We start from the raw sequence: 22,062 nt of genomic DNA on the forward strand, positions 1-22,062 counted from the left end.
ATATATTACTTAAATAGAATTTTTTTATTATTTCATCAGCGAGAATTAATTTATCTCATTCAAAGGTACTTGTTGCAAGTAGTTCTGCTTTTCAACAACAGATGTCGCCACATGTTACTTGCAGGTAAATAATATTTAGTTCTTTTATGCGGGATGCGGGATGCTCACTAACGATCGCAATAGAACGATGGCTTCGCTAGACTCCAAGGAGAAGGAAGTACGTCCATCCTGTTAGTGCTTCTTAGATTTCTCAGAGATTATTTGACTGAGTAATGATATTTTTATTTTAATTTCCACCTGATAAAAATATTACAAGTGATGATTAAGTAGCAGAAGTTCACTAATTATTAGCAACCTTGAATAAAAAATGACATGCTTCATTAAGTAAAAAAATCCTTCATGCAGAGATAAATTCCTCATCAGTAACCAGAAGCACTCGGAGAAAACCATCAGATGTCTAGTCAGGAATAATCAGAAGCACCCAGAGAAAACCATCAAAATATTGTCAAGAATAATCAGAAGCACACACGGAAAAATCCACCATAATACTGTCAAGACTAAACGGGAGCACACGGAGAAAACCGCCATAATATTGACAAGAATAATCGGAAGCACACGGAGAAAACCGCCACAAGTTTTCTTTGATATCATAAAATTTCAGAAAAAAATAACAAAAAATAAAAATAAATTAATAAAAAATTTAAAAAATAAAATAAATAAATACATAAACAGATTCTGCTAGCTTGTGAACTTCTCATTGTTGAGCAAAGATATAGTTCTAGTACAAGCCAGAATGTTATGTATTTATTTATTTTATTTTTTAAATTTTTTTATTAATTTATTTTTATTTTTTGTTATTTTTTCCTGAAATTTTATGATATCAAAGAAAACTTGTGGCGGTTTTCTCCGTGTGCTTCCGATTATTCTTGTCAATATTATGGCGGTTTTCTCCGTGTGCTCCCGTTTAGTCTTGACAGTATTATGGTGGATTTTTCCGTGTGTGCTTCTGATTATTCTTGACAATATTTTGATGGTTTTCTCTGGGTGCTTCTGATTATTCCTGACTAGACATCTGATGGTTTTCTCCGAGTGCTTCTGGTTACTGATGAGGAATTTATCTCTGCATGAAGGATTTTTTTACTTAATGAAGCATGTCATTTTTTATTCAAGGTTGCTAATAATTAGTGAACTTCTGCTACTTAATCATCACTTGTAATATTTTTATCAGGTGGAAATTAAAATAAAAATATCATTACTCAGTCAAATAATCTCTGAGAAATCTAAGAAGCACTAACAGGATGGACGTACTTCCTTCTCCTTGGAGTCTAGCGAAGCCATCGTTCTATTGCGATCGTTAGTGAGCATCCCGCATCCCGCATAAAAGAACTAAATATTATTTACCTGCAAGTAACATGTGGCGACATCTGTTGTTGAAAAGCAGAACTACTTGCAACAAGTACCTTTGAATGAGATAAATTAATTCTCGCTGATGAAATAATAAAAAAATTCTATTTAAGTAATATATCTAATTTAAAACTCTTAGTTTGCATCTGGCATTAGTCTCAGTAACTAATATGAATCCTGAAACGGGATTTGTTGCTGTATCGAAACGTCATCACTGTAGATACTGTAGCAAGGTGTTTACCTTGAGAAAGAATGCTAAACGACATGAGAGAAGCGAGTGTAATTTGGGTCCTTGTCAAAAACCATTTCATTGCAGTCAGTGTCAGAAATCCTTTGGTAGAAGATATTACTTGGATAGACATTACAAGACCTGTACAATTAAGATGAATAAAGATAACGAAGACTGGGCTACAACATCGCGGAAGAGGAACGAAGGCGAAAAAGCTAATGCTAAAATTACTGATCTAGATCAAGATATTAATTTAAAATTTAAAACAAACGAAGGAAGTTGTAACCACATTAGAAATGAAAATATATTTACTCCAATATCTAGTTGTCTCCATGAAAATGAGAAAGATGGAGAACCATCTGAAGCTTACAAGGTCGAAGACTTTGATGAATCATCTGAAGCGGGCATGATTGAAGATTGTGGTGACACATCTGAGGCTGACATGATTGAGTACTGTACTGAAGCACCTAAAGCAGGCAAGATCGAAGACTGTGATGGCGGTCTGAGACCAAAACGATGGAAACGACGTAATAAAATAAATTATCCTGATCAAGTTTGTGGTGCTGACATGATTGAAGACTGTGGTGACACATCAGAAGCTGGCGTGAACGAAGACTGTGCTGACACATCTAAGGCTGACATGATTGAGTACTGTGCTGAAGCACCAAACGCATGCAAGAGCGAAGACTGTGATGGTGGTTTGAGACCAAAACGATGGAAACGTCGTAATAAAATAAATTATCCTGATCAAGCTTGTGATAATCACTGGCACGATGAGGAAAGTAACCCTGAGGTTGGTGTTAAAACGGAAGACACCAGATATCATAATATTTATAATAAACATGCAAGGATGATGAACGCAGCAGAAGAGATTGATTATACCTCATGGGAAGATCCTAACATATTGGTTGACAGGCTACGACTACTACATGGATCGCTTTGTGCAGGAAACTATTCGAACATTAAAGAAATATCCTTCATACTCAAAGAACTGAGGGAAGCTGGCTACATACAATAAAGGCTTAAATTAAATGTATGTGTATAAACTTGAAGATAAATTAATATATTTTATTTCCAAATGGTATCTACCATTTATCGAAATCTGATTTCTAAATAAAACTTATAACTTAAAGGTGCACAATACGTTACCACTGCCAGTCAAAATGTATACTAATAAAGACATGTTAGTAATCATGCCAAGTTCGATAAGAAAAGTAATTGGAATCAGTTGGAACCAATTGAAGATGGAGCTCTTGGAACAATTGGAGCCTTTTGAAGCATTTGGAGCCTTTTGGAGCTGTTGGAGCCATTTGGAGCATTTGGAGCCATTTGAAGCATTTGGAGCCTTTTGAAGCATTTGTAGCTGTCAAGCATTTGGAGCTGCTGGAGACATTTGGAGCTGTCAAGCATTTGGAGGCCGTTTGGAGCATTAGGAGCCATTTGGAGCTGTGTTAAGCATTTTGAGGCTGTTGGAGCCATTTGGAGGCCGTTTGGAGCATTTGGAGCTATTTGGAGCTGTGTTAAGCATTTGGAGGCTGTTGGAGCATTTGGAGCCTTTTGAAGCATTTGGAGCCTTTTGGAGACATTTGGAGCATTTGGAGCCGTTTGGAGCATTTGGAGCCATTTGGAGCTGTCAAGCATTTGAAGGCTGTCAAGCATTTGGAGGCCGTTTGGAGCATTTGGAGCCATTTGGAGCTGTGTTAAGCATTTGGAGGCTATTGGAGCATTTGGAGCCTTTTTTTGGAGCTGTTGGAGCATTTGGAGCCTTTTGAAGCATTTGGAGCTGTGAAGCATTTGGAGCTGCTGGAGACATTTGGAGCATTTGGAGCCATTTGGAGCATTTGGAGCCATTTGGAGCTGTGTTAAGCATTTGGAGGCTGTTGGAGCTGTGGGAGCCATTTGGAGCTAAGAAGTAGTCGTTGCACGTCTATGCAGGGCTAAATGTTAATAAGATTGTTGGCTTTCGCAAGTGATTCTGTAGTAGGATAGAAATTGTGTAATAAATATTATGTTTGTAAAAGACTTTGAGGTGTTTTATTTCTGAAACCTTACACTTTTCTGGTACTTTTTTAAAATTAAAGTTGTTTTGTATCGGCCAGGGATCGAACCAAGGACCTTAGTCGATCTAATCAATCAGTATATAGATTACAAATTTATTTAATGAATTTTGAACTTTTTCCCGAATCTCTAGCATTACAATTACGAATTTCCAATATGGTGGTCTTGATGTCTGATAGGATGATGGTAGTAGAGGATTTAAAGTCTCTTTAAGAATTTTGAACATGGTTTATTGAAATTATTATTTTTTATATAAAATTAAATGTTTCGCATCATTCAGGGATCGAACCAAGGACTGGAGCGGATCGAATCAATATGTAAGTTAATGAGTGATTTTTTTTATGAATTTTGGATTTTTTCCCGCTTTTATAGCTACATTATTACATGATTTCAAGATGGCGGCCGAATTTCAAGATGGCGGGGGGGGGCACCTCGGTAATAAATGATTACTGCACTGTAGCGGATTAGAATAAAATTATCCAGATGGAAATGTACTCTATAATACAAGTACATACAAGATGGAGTACCTCAGCAGGTGGTAGCTCCTGGTAGCATGTACTGAACATAAAATGTCGAATCCATGATGGTCGACAAGGACAAAGTCAAATTTCAAGGTCAAGGTCAAATTTCGAGGTCAAGGTCAAATTTCAAGGTCAAGGTCAAAGTTCAAGGTCAAAGTTCAAGGTCAAGGGTAAAAGTTCAAGGTCAAAGTTCAAGGTCAAAGTTCAAGGTCAAGGGTAAAAGTTCAAGGTCAAAGTTCAAGGTCAAGGTCAAATTTCAAGGTCAATGTTCAATGTCAACAGTTGAGGACAAAAGTATCGTGAACAGATAATTATACTACATGGTATCGGCACACTCTATCAGACGAAAACAAGATGGTGGTCTCCAGCGGATGAAGACAAGATGGCGGACATGATGTCATACCAGTTGATGATATATACCTTGGTACTGGTGGTGGTAGATCAGTCTAGGTAGCTTTCATGGAGGAAGGATCGACCGTTTACTCTCGCCGGGAATCGAACCAAGGACGTACATCGATATAATCAAACAGAATTCAAATACGTTAATTTGTTGATGAATTTTGGAATTTTTTTCATTAAAATCGGATAATAAATAAAGATTTTCAAGATGGCGTCCAAATTTCAAGATGGCGTACATGACGTCATACTATGTGACGATATATATGCATTGGTTAAAGTGGTGGGGGTCAGTCTGCCTGCGTCCACTGTGAGGGAAGGATCGGTCGCCATTTTTATTTTTTTTTTTGCACTCGTCGGGTTCGAACCGAGGACTCCGAATTCCGTGTCGTAAAAGTATATTTTTTATAATTATTTTGTTAAAATTTTATTATTTGAATTTTTTTATAATTTTTAAAAAAAATTTCATTAAAATCGGATAATAAATAAAGATTTTCAAGATGGTGGACGTAACGGAAACTGCAACGGTGACGACATAATCCAAGATGGCGGTCATAATCCTAGATGACGTAAGAGGCTTATCGGAGGCTGTAAACAAGGATGCTTAAGCCTCTTTTAGGAATTTGGGTTCTTTCTAAGACAAAATGACTTTTGAGGATTTTCGAAATCCTAATTTTTGAATTGAGGAATTTTTTGAGATTTTTTGGCGGAATTTTTTTCCACATAAATGGAAATTATGACGATTTTTGAGGAATTTTGGGTAAATTTTGCCCAATTTTGGACGATTTTGACACATTTTGAAGGTCAAATGTCAAGGTCAAGGTCAAAGGTCAAGGTCACAACCATCCAAGATGGCCGCCGTGACGTCACAATCCAAGATGGCGGAAAACACCACAGACACCACAGCCTGAAGCCTGTCCCAGAAAATACATTCCTATACTACTCACACTATTCACATAAAGAAAGAATGAAAATTATAACGTTATTTGAACAAATCAATTATTCTTTTCCACACGAATAAATAAATTCGAGATACTTTAAATAAAATACAAGAAATATGGTAGCGTCAATCGTTTTGACGTTACGATAGCTACGTACCTATCACCCCCTTCCCTGACGTCTTCCCATTCGACCGCTAGAGCATGCGTTGGAGTGGCGTCGCCGCTGACGCACTCTCCTTCTCTACCGGTTCCCCCACCGCGTACCTAGCTATTCCCTATTCCCCTCGTGCGATCGGAATTCACGTAACGCTCGAGAGAAGCAAAGAAGTTTCACTTCAAAAAACGTGCACACGAGCGGCGCTGGGATGGAGTTTAGTCGGTTAGCGCGGGAGGTCAGGCGACCTTCAGAGCAGCTCTGCGACTCTGCGACTCTGCGACTCTGCGACTCTGCGACTCCGCGACTCCGCGACTCCGCGACTCTGCGACTCCGCGACACCGCGACTCCGCGACTCCGCGACTCCGCGACTCCGCGACTCCGCGACTCCGCGACTCCGCGACTCCGCGACTCCGCGACTCTGCGACTCTGCGACTCCGCGACTCTGCGACACTGCGACTCTGCAACTCTGTGGCTCTGCGACTCTGTGACTCTGCGACTCTGCGACTCTGTGACACTGCGACTCTGCGACTCTGCGACTCTGCGACTCTGCGACTCTGCGACTCTGTGACTCTGTGACTCTGCGACTCTGCGACTCTGCGACACTGCGACTCTGCGACTCTGCGACTCTGCGACTCTGCGACTCTGTGACACTGCGACTCTGCGACTCTGCGACTCTATGACTCTGCGACTCTGTGACTCTGCGACTCTGCGACTCTGTGACTCTGTGACACTGCGACTCTGCGACTCTGTGACTCTGCGACTCTGTGACTCTGTGACTCTGCGACTCTGCGACTCTGCGACTCTGCGACTCTGTGACACTGCGACTCTGCGACTCTGCGACTCTGTGACTCTGCGACTCTGCGACTCTGCGACTCTGTGACTCTCTGACACTGCGACTCTGCGACTCTGCGACTCTGCGACTCTGCGACTCTGCGACTCTGCGACTCTGTGACTCTGCGACTCTGCGACTCTGCGACTCTGCGACTCTGCGACTCTGTGACACTGCGACTCTGCGACTCTGCGACTCTGTGACTCTGCGACTCTGCGACTGCGCAGCTCTGGGAGTCGCTCGTCTGCGCCAGCTGCGAGCCACGCGGCCGCCAGCTGCCCTTTCTGCGCTCGTGTCGCCCCATGCTGCCAACTTCCGATAATCAAATCCCCTGGATAGGGCCACGACTGTTTCGCGAGATCGTTTCGTACCAGGATAGATTACACTGTTCTGTAACACCAGTTGAAATGGTTCAAACTCACACAAAACACGTAATACACGCACACTGATTCTTACTTATAATTAGGGGCATGCATATTTCGCGAAAAGATTCCGAGACCAGCTGAAAGTCAAAACAATGTAGCACCGCCTGTGTTCTGTGATTGGGTGAGTTTCTTTCAGGTACATGTCGATTGTTGCAACATCAATCACATCAAGTCAGTGCGGAATCAAACGCGTCCTGAGTGGCTCGGTAAAACAAGGCGACGACTTCTCTCGCAGACGGCCGCCAATCACAGGGATGAAACCGCTGGTGCGGGTATACCTTGTTGCAGTCTAGTTTAAGTTCGCGTTTTTTTTTGGTGAAAAATGGCTGCCCCTGCTTATAATGTACTTGCAGCCGGGATTGCCTGGTTATCTGTCGGCCAATTTAAATTACCTTAACAGCTACCACAGCCACAAACAACGATCTACAAGCAACTCTTGTGCTGGCAATCCCCGTACATTTGCCCAAATGTTTATCAGGAGCTTTTGCAGCCACGGGTATCAGGCTCTGGAAATAACTGGACCAAGCGATAAGGCAATCCAACAACCTAGCTACCTTTAAGTCTCTAAAACACCCAATTATCAAGCTTACATACTGCATGACTGGTATTACTGTAATACTACCTCATGTCATCTTGTTTTTTGCAACGAATATCTTGAAACCTTAAACTAAATTTCAGCAAGAGCATGCCCATTTCGAGTTACATATTCATATTAATCATTTTTCTGTTTATCTCTTATCTTTGCACATTTAGTTAACACTCAAGTTTGTTTTCTATCATAGTATATTTTTGATATTCTTTATTATTTTCTTTGTTGATTAGCAATGTCAATGTAGAGAATCTTTTAGTGTGGTTAAGTGCAAGTGGACAAATACTGTAGATTTTTTGACAAGTAATTTTTGCTGTGAAAAGTGCGATGAGCCCAATGGCGACTATGTCTGTTTTTATATGTTGCTTTAGTGAAGTTCACTAAAGCACTTTCACTTAACTCTCTTACGTCCTCGCCTGCTGGGCTCTGGAGAAATCTATGAATGTTAGGGGTACAGTAAAAAGAAAACGAACACTTAATATATGTTAATACTGATAACCTAAACTTGCAATTCTTGAATAATATAATGCTAATGGATGTTGATACTAAGCTTAATACAATCTGTCCCTCCATACCAGCAGTGGCATCTTGGCAGAGGGTTATGTAATAGCCCATTAAATTTAATTTGTTTTACATGTTTTTATGGTTAATTGTATGTCTAAGGTCAGGGTACAGGGTAATTAATCACAGAGGCTATACCTAAATGAGTAATGTTAAATGTTCAGTATTGGAAACTCTGCAGTGTAGTTGGGTCACAAAGAGGCATCCCTTGTGCAGGGCCGTCCTGCTGGCCTGCTGTCAGGAGAAGTAGTCGGAGCCAAAGGTCCAGCCAGGCTCACTGACCCAGCTCTCTTCTTTCCTTCTGACCAAGGGGCAGCTGCATCTCAAGGATGAGCAGGAAGTGCAACAACAACCATCTCCCCAGGTATTGTAAGCATATGAATTCTGTTTTGAATGCCACAGAAATGTAAAAGCAAAGAAATGACAGTAAAACTGTGCCCACGAGTATCATGATTGTCTGGTAAGAGGGGAGGGTGTCTTGAGCTGTTGGAGGAGTGCTGGTTGGTGGACCGGGAGAACTCAAGGTCATTGAACAGGCCTCCTTGAAGGACAATGTGTGAAGGACCCTCACAGTGGCCTAGAGGCGTACGAAGGGTGGGCACTCGTTAGTGTTTTATTCAGTTCTGGGGCACGAATCTTCAATGCCTACCCCAGAGTGTTTTCTCGGCCTTTGAAGGGCACGAGTGGAATTCAAATAGTTGATCTAAGTTCGTATGTTATTATCTGTAGAATATTAATCGCTAATTAGTAACTTAAATGTTACAGTTTTCGTAAATTCAAACACATTAATGATCATCCTTTATCCATTCAGAACTGCCGATACCACTAATAAGCCGATGATTTACAAGTTTTCGTGTCCTTTCCAACTTACGATGCAATTAATAGTATATGTAAGTTAAATATGGATGTAGATGGTATTTTCAAATGGTCAATAAATAACAGTTTGCAAATTAATCCTCCTATGTCGCAGATCATAATACCAGATACTAATGCTATGTTCACCAGGCAAATTGGACCACAGATTTTGGGACCCAACTGCACACTCATCAAAATGGCGAGGGGTTATTATTAGCACTCTCAAAAAGCCTGCTTCCTCGTGGTTCTTTTTGACCAATGAGAACAGATGCAGCAGAAAGTTCGGCTAATTTGCCTGTCGTGCAGTTGGTGCACAGGTGGTGATTGGAGCAGGCAGCGTGGGGAGGGTTTGTGGTGGGTAATGAAGGGGAGGAAAGGTGCCAGGGAGGGGTAGAAGGTGTGCCAGGAATGGGGAGAAGGGTTGGCAGGGAGGAGGAGAAGGAGTGCTAGGAGGGGGAGAATGGGGAGCAGGGTATGGGAAGAGGGTGCCAGGGGGAGAGAGAATGTGTGCTAGGGTATGGGAACAGGGTTTCCAGGGAAGGATAGAATGGGTGCCAGAGAGGGGGAAGGGATGCCAGGGAGGGGGGAGAAGGGGTTGCAGGGTATTGGAAGAGGGGTGCCAGGAAGGGGGAGAAAATATTCCAGGTATGGGGAGAAAGGGTGGTAGGGAGGAAAGAAAGGGATGCCAGGGAGAGGGAGAATGTTTTTCAGGGTATGCGAAGAGTGGTGCCAGGGAGGGGGGAATGTGTGCCTTGGATGCCAGGGATGGGAGAATAAGTGGCAGGGTATGGGAGAGGTGCCAGGATGTGAGAGAATGGGTGGCAGGGTACGGAAATAGGGGTGCCAGGGACGGGTAAGAAGGAGTGTCAGGGAAGGAGAGAATCGGTGGTAGGGTATGGAAAGAGCAGTGCCAAGGAGAGTTTAAATGGGTGGCAGGGTTTGTGAAGAGAGGTGTCAGGGTGGGTGAGAAGAGGTGTCAGGGTATGGGAAGATGTTTGTCCGAGAGGAGGAAGATGGTTCCAGGGAGGGGTAGATGGGTGCCAAGATGGGAAGGGGGCAGGGTTGTGAAGAGGGGTGCCTGGATGACATCGGAAGGGGGAGCAGTGAGGGAAGGTTGATATGTGCAGGGAGAGGGAGGATGAGCGGTTAGGAGGGGGAAGCGACAGGGAGTGGTGAGTTTGGCGCGGGCTGCTTGGCCGAGGGAGGGAGAGGAATGGGGGAGGTTGCCAAGGTCGCCGGCCGCTTCGGGCCGCGTGGGAGAGGAGGCGATCGTCGGGCGGACGACGGGGCTATTTCCAGCGTCGCGCCGGCCTGCGAGCCCCGGCCCTGCGTTTGGCCGCACTCTGCCTGCACTCGTCTGACCGAGCCAGGGACCAAGCTACTCGCTGCACGCCTAGAACACACGTCTTGCTAGGGTTGTATCAGAGTATTGTGTCTAAAATACTTCATATTTACCAAAATTGTGTTTTCTAAACCTTTTATGTGGTAGTTTAGTGCGCACCTAAGGCTGGGTTTCATGCGCCCTTTTTTTTTTTTTTTTTTTTTCATTTTCTCGTCATTAATTTATTGCTCTTGCGTTTATTATTCAGAACATAAATTCAAGAGATGTGTAGTGTTAAATTTACAAAAATTACCCTAAATTATTATCGCGATGACGAGAAAATGCCTAAAATCAACATGGCGTGTGAAACCCAGCCTCAGAACCCCATCGTAACACGTTATTTTCCAGAGTATCTGCGTGAGAGTTGTTTTGGCGGTGTGTCACGTTACACGGTTGTGCACATAAAGCGCCCCATACTCTAGCGGATATGCTCGCCGACTTGACTCGGCGAGCATATCCGCTAGTGTATGGGCTGGTCCGGCTTCTGTCAGACCGAGCATGCTCGGCTCGCCGTCGGATGGCAGTTCCCTCCGAGCCGAGCCCTGGACCGAGCATATCCGCCAGTGTGTGGCAGGTCCCAACATGCTCGCCCCGAGCCCACAGCGAGTGTGCTGTCTGCTGTCGCATCATGTATTTTAATGACAATAAAGTTTTTTGGTAGGAGTTCATAAATTTATATCTCACTCTTCGACCAGTGTGGGACATATGGAGTAAGGAATATGTCAACAGGAATATCAAACGAGAGTGCTACGAACAGCTAGTGAAAGAAGCCAGAGAAATGTTTCCAGACGCCGACGACAACTTTGTGAATAAAAAATTGACAATTTACGTGCAAGCTTTCGTCGTGAACTGCGAAAAATTGAAACATCCAAACAAAATAACCCGCCAAACAGTGCAAAGCTACCTGCAGGCATTGTGCAAGTACAACACCGACTGTCTTCATAGAAAAAGAGACGAGCATGCTCGTGCAGTGTGTGGTAGCGGCCATGCGGCGAGCATATCCGCTAGTGTATGGGGCGCTTTACAAATACGAATATGGACCTAGGAACCTTTTTTAATATATTTTTTGATTCTCCACAACTTTTGTTTGAAACCTTTTTCGCTTAAACGCCTAGATTCTGAGAAAAACTGAGTCAAACCAATTTTTAACCCTTTTCTCCAACTCACGTCCGATCTCAAACAAATTAACACCATTCGATTCAGCGTCCTCGAATCACCCTTATATCGAGTTTTCATGTCTGCTGGTAAAAAGTGCTTAATTTGCCTCTTGTCAACTGGCCTACTAGTGTATGGGGCGCTTAAGAGGCCACTCCAGTGTTTCAGGGGCACTACGCAACCCGCGTTAACATCATAAGATTCAATGCTATTTTCATTTTGCTTATAACTAATTAACTAATATAGATTTCGAAATGATGCTTGCTTGATATGCAAGGCAACGACGCTCTTATCAAAGCCCCTTTCTTCAAAAACGTGCATAAATTATGGGTTTTTACTAATATGCATAAGTGTATTGTCTAGGTTTGAACCATAATTTGCGCACGTTTTTGAAGAAAGGGGCTTTGATAAGAGCATCGTTGTCTTACATATCAAGCAAGCATCATTTCGAAATCTATATTAGTTAATTAGTTATAAGCAAAATGAAAATAGCATTGAATCTTATGAGGTTAACGCGGGTTGCGTAGTGCCTCTGAAACACTGGAGTGGGCTCTTAAGCTCTGGGCGACAGGAGCTCCCAGACTGGAGTGGATGGAACCCACCTCGCGGTGCAGCCTGCAAGTCCCGGGTCGAATGGGGCAGCAGCAGCCCGCGCGCTCGGCAACTTCCGGCTGTCTTCGGCGTGGCGGCCGGCGGAAGAATGCGCTCCGCACACGAGGCGGCGGGCGCGTCGGAGCGCGACTGCCACTTCCGGCCGGGGACAGCGACCCTGTGTTCCCGCCACGTGACCGCCGCTGCAGTCGGCAGGCATCAACTACAGACACGGCCATGTGGTCGCCAGTGGACTGCCAACATGCGTGCTTATGCATTGCGGGCCAGTCACCACCGCATCACAAAGGACCCATTTCCAAGGAAAGGGAGGTTCTACACTAACAATAAATAGAGCCACGGAATTTTCGCGCATTCATTTAGTCGCAAGCTAGAATGCAAACCACCACACTGTCGCACTGTGCTCATGATTGGACCGCAGTTATCTGGACACGCCCCTCTACGACCGTGAGCCAACGATGCCCAGCTAGGAGAGAAGTAAGCGAATCAGGTAGTGCCAAATAACAAGGATACAAATGTTCTCGCTAAGATATCAACCAATGGGAAAGTAAACATGGGTCGAGCACACCTATAACTTTAGTTCTATCCTGAGGCCAGAGGAATCCGCGAAATTTCCGGGACTCTATCAATAAACCAGCTGATGTGTAGGCACAGGAAAAATTCGCGGTTTCATCGCCCTCCAGGATGGAATCCACAATCCCCTGCACACTCGGGCAAGTATCACTTGTTCATTGGCTGCTGACTTCTGAGACTTCTCAACTGGGTAACTTGTGATTCGTTTACTCGTTTATTGAAGGTCTCCCATTGGCCCGTAGTCCTCCAGATTAACAGCGAGCCAATAGCAGAATCAGTACCAAGGTATACATATTTGAAATTTAACGTTTAGGTAACGAAAAGAATCCGCGCATTTTTTCTGTCTCTACTGATGTGATGTTCGCAGGCTTTCGCGGCCATTGTCTGAAGTAGCTTGGCTTCTGGGTTGTAGCCGCGTCCTTGGCGAATAATTCACCGACGTTTCGGTCGACTTTGCAGTCGCCATCATCAGGGAGCAGTTATCTGTTGTAGGTAACTGCTCCCTGCTCCTTGGCGAATAATTAACCGTCGTTTCGGTTGACATTGCAGTCGCCATCATCAGGGAGCAGTTACCTGCCACGACACTCAGCTGATGGACTGATGGATTGATTTTTTTTTGACCGACGGTTTGGACTGGCGATACGCTGTTCTCACACACGGCAGATTTCATGGAAAGCCATGTAGAGACCTGCAAAATTCGCGGTTTCGATGGCCTTCAGGATAGACTGCACATACCCCTGTACACTCGGGCAAATAACGCAAGTTCATTGGCTGCCGTACTTGTAAGTCGTCTCAGCTGGTTTGTCTGTGATTCGATCCTTCTTTGGTTGAGGGTTTAAAACTGGTTGAGATTCGTCCAGATGAACAGTAAGCCAATAGCAAAATTATCTAATAGGTATATGTGTTTGAATTCTAGCCTATCACCGAATGAATCCGCGAATTTCGCAGGTCCCTAGCCATAAGTTGGTCGGTGCACCAGTACCGACAGATCAGTAAAACGTCCTGATGGTGTGTTTGTGTGTGGGGGGGAGGGGGTTAGTCTCGCAGAGATGTTAGCTGTGGTTGGTTGCTTGCCTGACCTGGTTGTGATTGAAGATGCCGCGCGGCATGCATCCGGCACGAAGCAGTGCGCGGTACTCGGGGTCGCGGGAACGGGAGCGTCACGTGACCCACGCGGCGCCATCTTGTCAGACGCCAAGGAGGCGTGTGGACGCTTGAAGACTCATGGCTAGAGCAGTGGCGTAGCCAGGATTTATGTATGGGGTGTGTTAGAAGCATGCCCCCCCCCCCCCCCCCCCCCCGTAATAAAGCGGGGGGCCCGGGGGTCCTCCCCCGGGAAAATTTGGATTTTAAGGTGTAAAATAGCGCTATTTTAGCAGTTTTCGGTAATTAAATTTAAATATTGTAATGGAAATTTTTTTATTAATTTTAATATGAAATTTGTTTGAGTGATGAATAAGAAATTAATTAAAGATTTGTTGCTAAGGGGGGGGGGGGGTTTGAATCCCTAAACCCCCCCCCCCCTGGCTACGCCCCTGGGCTAGAGTCCCGGAAATTTCGCGGATTCCTCTGGCCTCAGGATAGAATTCAAAGTTATAGGTGTTCACGACCCATGTTTACTTTCCCATTGGTTGATTTCTTAGCGAGAACATTTTTATCCTTGTTATTTGGCACTACCTGATTCGCTCACTTCTCTACTAGCTGGACATCGTTGGCTCACGGTCGTAGAGGGGCGTGTCCAGATAACTGCGGTCCAATCATGAACAAAGTGCGACAGTGTGGAGGTTTGCATTCTAGCCTGCGACTAAATGAATGCGCGAAATTTTCCGTGGCTCTAATCATGGCTGCTGCGTGGCTCCGAGTCCAGTCGTGGGCGAGGAGGGGCCATGGCGCCACGTGACAATGAAAAAAAAATTGGTTGTCTGTAAAGTCGGTTTACGGACGATAGTTTAACGTGACAACGTCATAACAAAACATTGATGATAATTGCATACTTTATTAATAAAATTGAATCATTTTTATTTTAATAACAAAATAATAAATACTTGAAATTATACTAGTAATCAGATTTTTAAAATGCAAGAATAATTAACCTTTATTGCCGAAATTGTTGTAATAAGCAATGAAAACCACATTAACTTTTCACTTCACTTTATAAACAGTCGAGTGGAAGAGAGACAGATGCGGCGCAAGCGTACAGTGAGCTTAACGGGACACAGCGTAAATGAACAATGTGCGCAACGGGACACTTTCATGCGTGCAGCCGGCGTTCATCGATTTATTAGACGTTGTCAAGTCAAAAAAAGGGTGTTGTCTGTAAATTCGGTATACGGACGATAATTTTACGTGATAACGTCATAAGAAAACATTGATGAAAAATTGCATACTTTTTAATTTTCAAATATTATTTACAGTTTTTTGCAAATTTAATTTAAATAATTTGTTTAAATATAATCACGAACAATTAGTTAAAAAGCCCGCCTTAACCTGTTTGATATTATGGAAGATTTTCTCGCACGGTGGTTGGCCGGTTCTTGCACGCTTGGCTCAGGCGGAACGTGACAATGAGTCATGATTTTTTCGTGCGTGCAGCCGGCGTTCATCGATTTATAAGACGTCATCACGTTATAAATGGGTGCTTGTAGGCTACTCATGTACGCGTGTTAGATGTTTATTTATTTATTTATTTATTGCCATATTTGAAGTGGCCTTGTCTCACACTTAACCACATCTTTACTAACCAGGTACATACAAAATAAACCTGATAAATATTATAGCCTAGACATACGAAAAATTGTCACAAATACATTTAAATAAAAAATGAATTAACATATCAGTACAAATGTGAAAATTACAAAAAATTAGCATATAAGATACACATGAGCTAAGTAAAGTATGTATAATATAGTAAAGGTATATTATAAAAAGGCCTTTTTAAAATCTATCAAATGCTAAAGTTATAAAGATTTTAATTGGCTTAATTGGCGAAATAAAAAACTATCTTTAATCTTGCATGCAAATATTTAATAAAAGGATTGGAGTGATATTACAAATACTGTTGGTAATGTATGAAATTAATCAAATTAAAATATTCAAATAAGTATTTAGTACTCAATATTATTATAATAAACATGTGAAAAAAATAATTTTAATAGCAAAATAATCGAGACGAATTTTAATTACTGATGAAAATCAATAAATATGCACAATATTTATTCTTATTTATTAATTTTAATTATTTATTAAATTATGTCATAATTTATAACGTAAATAAATTATATAAACCGAAACGTAATCTCATTTATAAGGAAACTTAACCTTGTTTAGAACAGTCATGTCAGGTGTAACAAAAATTAAATTTTTGTAGTTCTGAAAACGAGAGGCCTATGATTCAGATCAGCTATGGCTCCACACCGGAAATCGTCAATAAACAGTATGTTAGTACAGACAACAAGAACGATTTCAGAACAAATAAGATGGTTTCATAGTTTACTTGGCCACAGTAATTTGAGGACCCGCAGCGACGTAGTAGGAAAACTGAACGTTCTGGAAGCCTTTCTGCAACGAACGGAAGGTTCTGTGTCGGACTCTGTAAACAAAAGTTTCCCGAAGAAGCAATCTGCCTGAGACGTAGTAGACAACATATTGTTACGAATGCAAACAGGACCGCGACACGCGCCAGATTCGGAGCTGGCTGGCAGCCCTACTAGGCAACTAACGTCATGCGCACAATACGTGGCCGCCACTGACGTAAAGCATGCCACGCATGCCTGGCCGGATTACAAGGGTCGTCTCTACCCCATCCTCCCTTCGCTCCCGGCACATCGTCCTGCCTAGGCGCCGTTATCTATCGCTGAGCGGCCTTGGAAATTCCGCAGGCCGTGGCGTGAGGAGCGACGGGGATAACGCGACTCGTCGATTCTGGAAAGACTGACCGATGACTTTAAGCAGCGACGCCGGCCTCCGCGGGAGTTCCGAGCGGATTCCGAGCGAAGGGAAGTGCGATATCGGCGAAGAAAACTCACCCAATCACTAGGGGCAGGTATTTTTCGCGAAAAGATCTGATCACTTATTAGACTGCAACAAGGTACACCCGCACCAGCGGTTTCTTCCTTGTGATTGGCGGCCGTCTGCGAGAGAAGTCTACATGCCCTTAGTTATTGTTAGGGACCTGAAAAACTCACGGTTTCGATGACCTTCAGGATAGACTACACAGTCTTCTGTACACTCGGGCAAATAACGCCAGTTCGTTGGCTGCTGACTTGTGAGTCGTCTTAACTGGTTTGTCCGTGATTCGTTACTTCTTTGGTTGAGAGTTTCTCATTGGCCCAAGGTCGCCCAGACGAACAGTGAGTCAATAGCAAAATAAGCTTAAAGGTATATGCGTATGAATTTCAGACTATCGCGAAATGAATCTGAGAATTTTTCCGGTCTCTAGTTATTGTTAGGGACAAACATATTTCGCGAAAAGATTCCGAGACCAGCTGAAAGTTAACACACTGTAGCATCGTCTGTGTTTCGTGATTGATCGAGATTCTTTCAGATGCATGTCTCAGTTACAAAACCAATCACATGAAGTCATTGCGGAAGTGAACGCGTCCTGAGTGGCTCGGTCAAATAAGACAACGACTTCTCTCGCAGACGGCCGCCAATCACAAGGAAGAAACCGCTGGTGCTAGTATACCTTGTTGCAGTCTAATAGACGTTCGGTTTTTTTTTCTCGCGAAAATTGCCTGCCCCTAATAGTTAGGGACCGGAAAAATTCGCGGGTTCAATGACCTCTAGGATGAACTCCATAGTTCTACGTACACTCGGTCAAATGTCACCCACGCATTGGCTGCTGTCTTGTGAGACGTCCCATCGTAGCAGTCTGTGATTCGATAAAGCTTTGGTCAGGTGTTTCTCATTGGCCCAGAGTCATCCAGGTGAGTTGTGAGCCAATAGCAGAGGCGGCACTGAGGTATAACAATTTGTATTTTAGCCTATCGCGAAATGAATTCGCGAAATTTTCCGGTCTCTACTAATAGTTATTTGTTTTTTTGAAGTGTGCGGCCGGCTTTAGAGACGTTCCTCCCACCGCACATGCGCAGAGCGCCTCCACGCGGCGGTGAACCTGGCCGCCGTAACGGACATCCTGCCCGCATGAGGATGAGGGGAGGGGGGGTGGGTCGGCAACCTTGTCACGTGACTGCCGTGGGCGGTCGGGCACATCCGGCGTGGGTTTCGCGCGTGCCTGGAATGTTCCAGCGGCGGGCAGCCACCTTCCAACGACTCCATTGCCGGCAGACCTGCCGGGGGAGAGATGAGTCATGCCGAACGCGGTCGGCGCCTCGATCAACGATCAAGGTAAAACAATGTCTAGGGACCGGAAAAATTCGCGAATTCATTTCGCGATAGGCTAAAATACAAATAGTTATACCTCAGTGCCGCCTCTGCTATTGGCTTCCAATTCATTTGGATGACTCTGGGCCAATGAGAAACACCTGGCCAAAGCTTTATCGAATCACAGGCTGCTACGTTGGGACGTCTCACAAGACAGCAGCCAATGAGTGGGTGACATTTAACCGAGTGTACGTAGAACTATGGAGTTCATCCTAGAGGTCATTGAACCCGCGAATTTTTCCGGTCCCTAACAATGTCACGGCCAGGATTCGTTTGGCGTCAGGATAGAATTCAAAGCATTGTATGTACTCGCTCTACCAAAGTTCGCTTTTCCATTGGTTGATTTTTTTTGGCTGTAACCATTTTTTAGAGGCAGGCAGTTTTCGCGAACAAATATGAACGACTATTAGACTGCAACAAGGTTTACCCGCACCAGCGGTTTCTTCCTTGTGGTTGGCGGCCGTCTGCGAGAGAAGTCGTCGCCTTGTTTTACCCAGCCACTCAGGACGCGTTTGATTCCGCACTGAATCACTGTGATTGGTGTTGTTACAATCTATATGTACCTGGGATAGAGACCCGGAAAATTCGCGGGTTCAATGACCTCCAGGATAGACTCCAATATCCTCTACATACTCCGGCAAATGCCAACTGTTCATTGGCTGCTGACTTGTGAGTCGTCTCGACTGGGTGGCCTGTGATTCTACACTTCTATAAGTGGAGGGTCTCTAATTGGCCCTCAGTCCTCCAGATTAACAGAGAACCAATGACAGAAGCAGCACTAATGTATAATTATTTGAATTTTAGCATAACATAAATGAACCCGCGAATTTTTCGGGTCTCTAACCTGGGAGAAACTCACCCAATCACGAAACACAGACGGTGCTACAGTGTTTTCACTTTCATTTAGTCTCGAAATCTTTTCGCGAAATCTGCATGCCCTTACATTACCTTAAATCAGTTACATAATACCCAACAATGTACCTTTACAGGTATTATAGACAACACAACAACGGCAGCATGGAAAGAATTTAATGATTAAAAAATGATAACAGCACAGACGAACAGAGTGGGCTAACACTGCCGAGACAGTTTCAACAATAACAGTAAATGCAGCCAGACAACAAGACCTGGACAACGCAGCAAATATACGAACACAACGATGAAGATAAACAGATAATATGGACAAAACAACGACAACACCGGCGAACACAGTATGTTTCCTGTGACAAAACAGTTTGTTGTTATTGTTGAAACGGCATTCCCGGTGAGTGAGTCCACCATGGCCCATGGGTAGGGACACCTGTATTTCGCGAATACATTTCGTGTCAAGATATTTTACAAAACACTGTAGATTTTTCTTGTATTTATTGGCTGTGGTCGGTGAAGGCTGTTTTCCCGCACTTGACGGGACCAATGCGGACTTAGTTACCGTACTGCTGCACGCCCGCAATTCACCAAACCTCTAAGAAAAAAGCTACAGTTATGTGTGAAATAGCCTGACACGAGATGTATTCGCGAAATACAAGTGTCCTTACCCATTGGTAGAGACCTGTAAAATTAGCGGATTCATTTCGCGATAGGATAGAGTACAAAAACATTTGACATTATTTGCTTCAGTGATTGGGCCACAGTTTATCTGAAGGACTCTGGGCCAATGAAAAATCTTTAACAGAAGGATTAGCGAATCACGATCATTCCAGTCAACAGGTGTTACGAGTCGGTAACCAATCAGCAGATGTAATTTGCACGAGTGCATAGAGGATCATGGAGTCTATCCTTTAGGGCGTTGAAATCGCGAATTTTACAGGTCTCTACCCATGGGGGATACCAGCGACCGATCTACAACAACTACTTTATTTATCTACGAGATGTGCAGCGCAGATAAAATATGCACACACCAGTTTAAAAACCATCCTGGGCACTGTCATTTCTGTTCAACCACTGTGTAGTTTATATGTTGGTATCTTCACAGAAGTTAGTCGCCAACAACATGGCGACGTGGCGGCCGGGAAGTGTAGAGCCCTGGGTTACAAGTACTACAATAATGGTAAAAAAAAATTGGATTTCTGTACAGTCGGTTTACGGACGATAGTTTAACGTGACAACGTCATAACAAAACATTAATGAAATGATTGCATACTTTTATGAATACAATTGAATCATTTTTTGAATGATTACTATTTTGTATGGATACAAAGAAGGAGTGAAATGAAATCTACAATTCAATTGATAAATTTACTTTTATTTGCACTCATTAATTCAAATATGTTTATTACTTTAACGAAGAGATTATTTTAACTATAACTTTTATACGTGTTTGCTATTTAACTTCTTCCAATCTGTGTTATTCTGTTAAGGATGGGACGATGATAGGAAAAGTAGGAAACGAATGGGAGTGTTTGAAGTTTAATGTGCCTCGAAAAAGACAAATTGATGGTTGTTCCAATCGAGTGGAAGAGAGATAGATGCGGCGCAAGCGCACAATGAGCGTAACGGGACACAGCGTAACGGGACAATGTACGTAACGGGACACTTTTTCGTGCGTGCAGCAGGCGTTCATCGATTTATTAGACGTTGTCACGTCATAAACACGGACCGAAAAAAACATGGTACCGAAACAATGGCACGCCTACTATAATAATGGTACACGCACCACAATATTGGCGCGTGCACTATAATAATGGTACGCGTACCACAATAATGGTGCGCGCACATGGATAGTACCAGGCTAGGGCGGCGAGTCAGACGCAGCCGCCGTGTAAACACTGGCTGCAAAGTCGACGAGCGGCCGACAGGGGCCCCGGGCGGAGCTTTTGACGGCGCCGACGGGGAGACGCGCGTCTCTGAGCCGTGCTGTTCCCACGGTGTTGTTCTGTTCAGGCGAGTCCGAGCCGTGCTGTTCCCACGGTGTTGTTCTGTTCAGGCGAGTCCCCGAGTCCTCCCGGCGGTCTCAGCCTGCCTCCAGCCAACACCGAGCCTTCAGCTGTTGCCACCCGCACGCATCGGTGCTCATACGAGAACTGTTTTCCTTCAAATATCTATTACTAGTAGAGACCTGTATTTCGCGAATACATTTCGTGTCAAGGTATTTCACAAAATACTGTAGCTTTTCTCCTGTGGTTATTGGCTGAGGTCGGTGAGAGGTGTCGTCCCGCTCTTGACGGGGCCAATGAGAATGTGGTCACCGTACTGCTGCACCCTCACAATTTGCCATGAGTAGAGACCTGTAAAATTTGCGATTTCAAATCCCTAAAGGATAGACTCCATGATCCTCTATGCACTCGCGCAAATTACATCTGCTGATTGGTTACCGACTCTTAAAACCTGTTGACTGGAATGACCGTGATTCGCTAATTCTTCTGTTAAAGATTTCTCATTGGCCCAGAGTCCTTCAGATAAACTGTGGCCCAATCACTGAAGCAAAATAATGTCAAAAGTATTTGGACTCTATCCTATCGCGAAATGAATCCGCGAATTTTACAGGTCTCTAGCCATGAGCCCATGACGCTTAGAAAAAGCTACAGTATTTTGTGAAATACCTTGACACGAAATGTATTCGCGAAATACACGTGTCCCTATCTATGACTAGGGACCTGAAAAATTCGCGGTTTCGATGGCCTTCAGGATAAATTGCACATACCCCTGTACACTCAGGAAAATAACGCAAGTTCATTGGCTGCCGACTTGTAAGTCGTCTCAGCTGGTTTGTCTGTGATTCGATCCTTCTTTGGTTGAGGGTTTATAACTGGTTGAGATTCGTCCAGATGAACAGTAAGCCAATAGCAAAATTATGTTAGAGGTTTATGTGTTTGAATTCTAGCCTGTCACCGAATGAATCCGCGAATTTTGCAGGTCTCGACTATTAACTATTACTAGAGACCGGCAACTATCGCGGATTCATTTATCTCTAGGATAGACTCCACAGTCCTTTAAATACTCGCGGAAATGACACCTGTTCATTGGCTACTGACGCGTGAGACGTCTCAACTAGGCTGTC

At 43.8% G+C, this 22,062-nt stretch overlaps 2 protein-coding genes across 2 annotated transcripts in view; one reads left to right on the forward strand and one right to left on the reverse strand.

Moving 5' to 3' along the window:
* Positions 1–22,062, forward strand: part of LOC134529066 (dihydropyrimidinase) — a 187,795-nt gene that overhangs the window by 25,868 nt on the left and 139,865 nt on the right. The window contains exon 2 of the mRNA XM_063362773.1: positions 8,327–8,474. The gene's annotated coding sequence lies outside the window, so the exon portion shown is untranslated. The remainder of the gene's footprint in view (positions 1–8,326; positions 8,475–22,062) is intronic.
* On the reverse strand, positions 5,943–13,792 carry LOC134529951 (uro-adherence factor A-like). Its single transcript, XM_063364497.1, has 5 exons — positions 13,758–13,792; positions 12,104–12,270; positions 10,193–10,276; positions 6,124–6,819; positions 5,943–6,028 (listed from the first exon to the last, which is right to left on the reverse strand). Exons 1-5 carry the CDS (start codon positions 13,790–13,792, stop codon positions 5,943–5,945), a joined length of 1,068 nt encoding a protein of 355 aa, XP_063220567.1.

This window comes from Bacillus rossius, chromosome 2 (assembly GCF_032445375.1).
Source record: "Bacillus rossius redtenbacheri isolate Brsri chromosome 2, Brsri_v3, whole genome shotgun sequence".
Lineage (NCBI taxonomy): Eukaryota > Metazoa > Arthropoda > Insecta > Phasmatodea > Bacillidae > Bacillus > Bacillus rossius.